Source organism: Limulus polyphemus, unplaced genomic scaffold, assembly GCF_000517525.1.
Source record: "Limulus polyphemus unplaced genomic scaffold, Limulus_polyphemus-2.1.2 Scaffold7896, whole genome shotgun sequence".
NCBI lineage: Eukaryota > Metazoa > Arthropoda > Merostomata > Xiphosura > Limulidae > Limulus > Limulus polyphemus.
The window spans coordinates 16,180-24,613 of NW_013673506.1; the positions used below are offsets into that span (position 1 = coordinate 16,180).

The window sequence follows — 8,434 nt, forward strand, 5'->3', positions numbered from 1 at the left end:
ATATATATATATATATATATATATATATATAGTTAAATAGTCAACATGTGCTCTTGAGTTTGGTGCAACTTACTGTTATTAATCGCTTTCCTACTTTTTAAAATGAAAATGTTTCATTTGAACAAGGTTTCCGTATCATTTAATTTACGCTTTCCAAATGATTTTCACATTATCTTGACTAAAGCTGGGTGATTAATGGCATTTGTTAGTATTTGCAAGTGCTGCAAATGAAGACTCCTCCATACTTGGCTGTCATTTAATCCCCAATGTTATCCATGTAGTTCAAATAAGCAGAAAAACTTATGTTTCATGCTTAGAGCTAAACCTAAAGCTCAGTCTATTTTTATAAAGCATTATATTTTTGAAAGCTTTGTATTTGCTTTAGCTTTAAAAACTCTTTTTTTTCAAGATTTCCTTTTTCAGTTGATTGGCAGAATTTGATTCCAAGTTTCATCAGTATGATATTCTTGAATGGTTTATATATATGCATGTGGCATAATACGTTTTAAAAATAAAACTTATTTTATGTTATGTTTGTTATACAGTTGATAGGATTGATGTTTCACTACACTGATGACATAACAAGTGTATACAAATTAAGAAACTTTTTGCTATAAAGTAATAGGTCAGTGCTAAAGTAAACTAAATATTTTTAGGTCGTTATGCTGTTGTTGTTGCTGCTGATATTGCAGTATATGCTAGTGGTAATGCTCGTCCAACAGGAGGTGCTGGGGCTATTGCCATGCTTGTGGGACCAGGTGCTGCTTTAACTTTTGAACGAGGTAAAACTAAGCATTAATTAGAGAGGAAATATTTTAAGGTTAATTTTGGCCACATAATTTTCATGGTTCTCCGATATGGAAACTAACATACAATGACATTGTGATGTCATTTTTAGATTATGATACAAGTTTATCTACCACCTGTTATATTGCCATAGTTAACTTATGGTTATGGCTTCTATTTTTCAGTGTTTATTTTTAGCTATTTTATAGGTTTATTTAGATACCTTAAAATTGGTGTTTCTCAGTGTTTTTGCTTTTAATACTGTAATGAGTATACTAATATACTGTATATTCTCTGCTCACTAATTTCTCTTATGGAGTAATAATAGGTACAAAACATTAATCAATGCAATTCATTGAGTTAATCAACAAGCTCTCATTATAGCATAAAAATCTTAATTGAAATGCTGTTTATATCTGTCATTGGAAGTATTAACAATGAAAGTGGCAAAGTATATTTAAATTATATATTTTTAGGACTTAATGCTGTGGTCAGGGTACATGTGTATATATATGTTTTATTGAAATTTACCTATATTTATTGGTTTTCAAATCTGTGATACAGGTTTAAATACATTAAAATGTAATTCCTAATTATACAATTTACCTTTATGATTTATACACACTAAATATTCTTAGAATATATATACTATTCATGTGATACATGTATAATAATGAACATTTACATTTTTCTAGGAATGCGAGCTACACACATGGCTCATGTGTATGACTTCTATAAACCTGACTTGCTCTCAGAGTTTCCAAGAGTTGATGGAAAATTAGCCATCCAGTGTTACTTTCAAGCTTTAGATCAGTGTTACCAATTATTTTGTAGAAAGGCTCAAGCTTTGGGAAAAACAGGTAGAATGTGAAGTTATTTTTATAAACTAGTTTTCAAATATGTTACTTTATCAATAGACACTTTTTGATAACTTAAGCACTGTGTTTTCTCTAACGTTGTGTTTGACATGTTTATGACTGTACTTTTAATGCATTTACTGTTTCTAGAAAGCTCCTTTAATGCAATAATCTTTTCTTAAAATAATTAACTATTAATATAAAAAAAAGTTAATTAAATAGTGAACTATAATAGAATTAGTTATTGGAAAGAGTTTAATTGTTTATTACCAAATATGTTGTTATTTGTACTTTTGCTGAAGGTATATTCAAACATAAGATACAGTTTCTATGCTATGATGATTTAGACAGTTTTTATGTTTCATCATTTATTATTAATTAAAATGTGCATGTTTTTAATTTTTAGGTATTTTGTTTAGACTTAAAAGATAGGAAATTGGTGAGTTTGTTATACACAATTAATTTACTTGTAATTTAAACTAATCAGTATCTTAACATACACATGTGATATTAGATATACATTTGTTAGAAATTAAGATTTTAAAAAGTTCCTTTCTTATGTAATAGTAATTAATTACCACTACTATTATATGCAGATTTTTCAATTAATTAATATGGATATGGCTACATGAACATGTATATACCTTAAAAACTGTTTATACAACTTGTTTAATGCAATTTATTTTGTGTGTGTATGTGCATTATTTCAGGTACCTAGTGTTGTACTGTACACATGTGTCACGTATGAATTTAGTTATTCAACTTGGATCACTAATATTTATCTCTTTTTTTTTTTTTTCCTATCTGTTAGGTAATTGGAAAGAGTTCACTATTGATGATCTAGACATCATTCTGTTTCATGCTCCTTACTGTAAACTAGTGAAGAAAGCTCTTGCAAGGCTTGTTCTCAATGATTTTGTAAGAAATGTTGATAGTGAAAAGTACAAAACCATGGAAACATTCAGGTACATTGTTCCAGTGTTTAGAACTAGAACAAAAATAACACACACAAACTTTGTCTAAACCCGAGGTAGTATTTTTGAAATAACAAACACTCAGAACCATTACTAATCGATCATAGAAATCCACCAGAAAAAAAACAACATAAAACCTTGAGTACTTTTAAATGGGGCTTTTGTCTTCTCTAACAGCTAAAAAAAATAAAAAAGAGTCTAGATGAAAAAAGGGAGCATTTTGTCATTTTTTGAATGTCATAATTGGAGATAACAAAGAGATACAAATGTTTTTTGTGTCAGGATCACCTGTTGGTTTTTATTTCTTGTACATGATAAAATTAATTTCTACACTTTGTTTTATACTAAATTGTGTTTGAAATATAATGTTTAGTGCATTTTATTTCAAAAGTAAAAATACTATAATATATATTTTGTTCTTAAAATCAAAAAATATTTTGGGTCAGAAAAAGTGTAATCACTCTTTATAATTACTGTTTTAAATGCAGTAAAGTTTCTAATTTGTCTTATCAGATTTTTGAGATCATTGTATTGTTTCTGAACATTTAGTTAAGATGTCATCTCTGGTGAGTTGTTTATATGATTTTCTGAAACTATTCAGAATTTATTGTTCTTGTTAATTTTTTCCCAGTCATCTGAAACTTCAAGAAACATATTTTAATAAAGACGTAGAGAGAGCTTTTGTGGAGTTCAGTAAGCCCTTGTTTGAGAAGAAAACCCAGCCTGGCCTTCTGCTTGCCAATCGTGTGGGGAATATGTATACACCATGTCTGTATGGATGTTTGGCTTCATATATAGTCAGGTTTGTTAGTCTAAAGTTGAAGAGGAAGTTTTTTGTTGTAGTAAATTTTTAGCAAACATACTTAAAAGCCATCATTCAAATACAAATTTCTTACTTAAACATAAATGAAGTTTAACCTTATCTAATATGTTGAAAGCTGTGAAAATGTCTAGTAATATTATGGCTACTAAAGAGTATAATGTTATTTTTATTATTACTCTCTGTATTTGTGTCATTATAGAATGCAAACAGTTTCAAAAATGTTTTTCATAAATATATGTTGTACTTAAAACATAATATGGACTTTTAATTTATTCGAAAGCCATTTGTTAAGATTAGGTAGTTTCAAGTTGAGAGTAGGTACTTTAAAATTTGATTGATTTGCTGAACCTATAGAAAGAAACACTAAAAAATTACAAGTAGGTAGTTGATGAAACATCAGAAAAAAACACATAAACAAACAACAAAATATAACACTGATGTAAATTCAAGTTTAAATTTTGATGTACAAAAACTATGGACCAAAGTTTCCTTTGTCCATGGTACTTGAAAATGTTACTTTTGTCTTTCACAATTTTGTTTTGGGCTTGAATGCATTTGCCAGTTTCTGTGTTTATGTTAAGTCAAGTGCACTTGAGTATTAAGGATTGGATATCTGGAAACTCATTCAAAATTTACATGTTATGTAAGTGAGACATGTTTTTGAATATTATTTATTTACTGTCTATTTTAGTTTTTTATTTAAAGTTTACTTGTTTAACTCTTGATAACAAGGAACCCACTTTTAAGAAAATAAAAGTTTGAGATGGCTTGACTGAGTAATGAAAAAAACTATATTATAACTGTATGACGTTTCGACAAAATTTTGCCGTACAGTTATAATAGTTTTTTCATTATCCAGTCAAGCCATCTCAAAACTTTTGTTTACTTGTTTATCATTGCATATTGAAATATTTTCTATGTATGTTCCAATTTCAGTTCTTCAGAAAGTTAGCATCCAGTATAATATATTTTGAAAACATCCTAGATATTTATTATTTTTACAGATCTTCCATCAGTGATTTACTTGGAAAGCGAGTAGGCATGTTCTCATATGGGTCAGGCTTAGCCTCTAGCATGTTTTCCATCATAGTCACTACTGATGCCAAATTGTTGGAGAGCTTACATACAGCTTTGAAGGACCAGCTGAACTATTTAGAATTAAGAAAGAAAGTTAGTCCTACAGAATTTACATCCATTTTAAAGCTTCGAGAACAGACTCATCATCAAGGTTTGCATACATTTGTTTTGCTTTCTTCAGTAAACATTTCGTAAGAACTTAGATACAGCAAGAATGATTTTTAAAGTTGTATATACACATGTTATGGTTAATAACTCTTCAGTTTTTAAACTAATTACAAAGTGTTTTCAGACAGAACTGGAGTTTTCATTTTAATGCACTAGATACAAGTTAATTGTAGCAGTGTTGATGAGTGATAAAACATTTGATGCTCAAGGTATCCTGCATTACATTTTTCTACTGTAATTGGTATAAAACACAATTACAAAATGAGTTGTTGATTTTGTAGTATTGATTGTCTGCAACCACCTGATGCTTTCATAATTGCCAAGTGCCACATATGCACTAAGACACCAGTGAAGCGTGTTTCTATTAGTTATTGAGTATCCTGTCATCAAAATGCAAGATGTTCTCAGGCAACATTAATACTTTTGGGTCCAGTATTGTTCATCTTCTATCCACCACTGTAATTTAGAAGTTTGAATCGATGATCCTTCCCTACCATTCATATAGTTCTGACCTAAAATCCTGGACTTCTATCATTTTAGGTCCTTTTAAGACAGACTATATGCAAGACATTTCCAGACAATTGATGATCTTAAAGTTGCTGTAAGCAGTGTGAATTTGGACTTATAAAATGACACCTGGCAGGATGAATATTATGGAACAGGAAATGCATCATACATCTTGTGGAAAAGTAATATCTTGTTCCCCACATTGCTCACATCATTAGTGTGCATGTGGTGTTTATAATGTGATATGGTTGGTTTACAAAAAATAAAACTTGTTTCCTTTTAAATACTGTTCTTAAATCATCCATGATAAACAAATTGTGAATATTTTTGTTGTGTGTGTGTGTGTGTGTGTGTATTGTTGTTGTTGTTTTAATACAAAGTAGGCAATAAACACTATCAGTGTTAAGATATACATGCGTTACTATTGATATTGTCAGTTTGTAATATGAACTAAACTTGTTAGTTTGTGTGTTGATAAAGAATCGGGATGTTTTCCCAGATCATTTACATGATACAATAAATTTTATGGACATTTGATACACAGTATATTAGAACATAACCATTATAATACAGAATAATATATAATTTAGTCCAAATATTTTTTAATCATTAGATACTATAATATTCTCCAGAAAATGTATCCAGAACTCTTGAGTTTAAGCATATTTTTGGTGGTGTAATGATTATCACTGAACTTCTCACATGGGCTAGATAAACATATATCTTTAAAAACTGAAGTTGTGAACTTTTGTTGCAAAGTCCATCTACACATCACCTCTGAAAGTAAGTGTTTATTGGAAAAAATAGAAAAGTGGAAATTTCACAGTGATCTAACAAGACTTTTGAAATGAAATACACAATTTTGGCATTTATACACAAAAATTTATCTTTTTGGTATATTTATACCAGATTAAGATAACTTGTCATAAATATAGTAATGTTTCTGAGATCATCTCTTTAATCTACTTGAAGGATTATTTTATTATTGATTTTTTAAAAAGAAATCTCTTAATTCAGATAAAATAATGTAATGGGTCTGGCCCAATGTTGAGTAAGGTGAAGAACAAAAAATTGTTTATTTTACTGATATTGCTCTCATTCATACCATTTGTAAGTTTTAATTTAGCTCCTTACAGTCCTGTTGGTAAAGTGGAAGACCTGTTTCCCGGAGTATGGTACCTTGCCTATGTGGATAGCATGCACCGAAGACAATATGAATATGAACAACCAGACCCAGTAAATGGAACTCCCAGACAGCATAAACGTACAATGCCAAAGGTAAGACTGATGTAAGCAATTAATATTTATACATGATTTTTGCATAAATTAAGAAAAAAATTACATCCTGTAATTATTACAAAAATGTTTTAAAATATAACTTGGTAGCATGTTTTGGTATTATTAATCATCCTGGTATTTTTCTATTAGGAAAACCTCATTGAACCAGCATCTAAGATTCAGGGACATGGAGAGAATGGCTGCAGTCACTCTGTGAAGAGAACAGTAACCACACCCACATCTCTGGTTGTAGCAGACACTATCACTTCTTAGTGGTACCAGGTGTATAGTGAAAGGTACTACTACCTGTCTTCCATACTTGTGATGATGAACTGTTTGATGTGAGACACTGATGTTGTCTGTTCTTCTGCTTTTGAAGTGACTTTTAACTATTTTAACTGTTTCTTTTTAAGAGAGAGAAATAAAATCAGCAATTCATTCATGGATGTTATTTAGGTAACTTGGAACAATCATGTTTTGTGAACCATTATAATGTAATTATTGCCTTAGGTTTCATTTGTATAGATCTGTATTTTTCAACCTTGTTGAATAAGTAGAAACTTACAAGAATATTATTTTCAATACTGCATGTTTAATATATTGAACTAGTTCTTTTTTTATTTGAAGATAAATTTTAATATAAACTTTTCTAAGTTGCTTTTGAACAAGTTTAGTAGTTTTTCCTAGAAAATAGAAAACTAAAACCATTTTTGAGTATTGTTAGATTTTTACAGAATATTCTTGTGAATTATTATGTGTTGCTACTTTTTATTTTGCTTAATTTTGTGTAATATAAACTTAGTAAAAATCATAGTAACTACTGTTTACAATGATCATAGTAACTACTATATGATATGCATTTGTTGCAAATAGTTACAGGACAGAAAACTTTAAAATTTACCACAGTACTTCTGGTATACATGTGTAAAAATGAGATAAATTTGCTGCCATTTTACTAAAATTATCTGTAAATGTAAAGAACCAATATCTTCACCTGTGCCTTCATGATTTAAATCACTGTTCCAAAATTTTTGTCATTCCCTTGCGGCTAATCAGTTTTTCATTACTACATGGAAACGGTGTTGGTTGTAAAACTCAAGTTTTTTGTTCATGAATTCATACCATGGTATTAGTTTTCTGTATTTTTCTTTATTATATGTGTACTTACACAGGTAACTTTGATCTTAGAACATTTTTTTTGTATTATCTACTTGTTTTTAAATAAAGCAAGTGCTTCTTTGTTTCTTCATATTTAACCTATATCAGTTAATAATATTGTTTATATTTTATTGTTTTCAAAATCTAAATTAAATGCATAATGGTATACTGCTATGCTTTAACAATATGACCAAAGAAATTCCTTTATTACTCCTTTAATATCTAAATATCTACTTAATATATGCATTTAATAAATTAAGACATTTTTTAATATATATTTTAATATGCTTTATACATATTTCACTATTAGTTATTATTGCCTAAATCTTGAGATTACATGTTTTTACTTTGAGATTAATAAATATTTTGACTTATGTTTATCTGTTTATTTCATTTTTTAAATTTAATATTATTTTGATATTCTACTGTAATTGTAATACATAATGTTTCGTGGAAATATTTTGAAGTGGGTTATATATTTGACAAACAAACCTATTTTGGATTATTTCTAATATTAACCAAACAATTAAATATAATCAGCTTATCTGCTAAAAAATGATATCTCGGTCTTTTTCACACAGCTGAGATTTATAAGATTGTTCTGTAACCTGAGATATTACCATATATGTCATATATGGTAAAATGAGAAGCTATTAATTAAAGAATGATTTTGACAGACTTACCGTATTTTTCGGTGTATAAGATGCACTTTTTTTACCCCAAAACTTGATGTCAAAATCTGCTTGCGCCCTATACACCGAAGGTATGAATAATATATATGTATGTATACGATATAGACAAGCCAT

General features: G+C 28.8%; 1 protein-coding gene across 11 annotated transcripts in view; it reads left to right on the forward strand.

Annotated features, from left to right (window-relative positions):
• Positions 1–8,390, forward strand: part of LOC106474947 (hydroxymethylglutaryl-CoA synthase 1-like) — an 18,958-nt gene extending 10,568 nt beyond the window's left edge. For 7 of the 11 annotated variants that reach the window (XM_022403204.1, XM_022403203.1, XM_022403207.1 and 4 more), the window contains 7 exons: positions 657–782; positions 1,482–1,646; positions 2,455–2,608; positions 3,249–3,419; positions 4,445–4,668; positions 6,319–6,470; positions 6,621–8,390. In XM_022403204.1, the coding sequence (XP_022258912.1) occupies positions 657–782; positions 1,482–1,646; positions 2,455–2,608; positions 3,249–3,419; positions 4,445–4,668; positions 6,319–6,470; positions 6,621–6,743 (1,115 nt within the window). In that variant the 3' untranslated portion in view covers positions 6,744–8,390. Of the gene's footprint in view, positions 1–656; positions 783–1,481; positions 1,647–2,454; positions 2,609–3,248; positions 3,420–4,444; positions 5,152–5,225; positions 5,375–6,318; positions 6,471–6,620 lie in introns of those variants that run through there. The other 4 variants (XR_002614066.1, XR_002614067.1, XM_022403210.1 and 1 more) reach the window with 4 other exon arrangements.
• Positions 8,391–8,434: the final 44 nt, after the last annotated feature.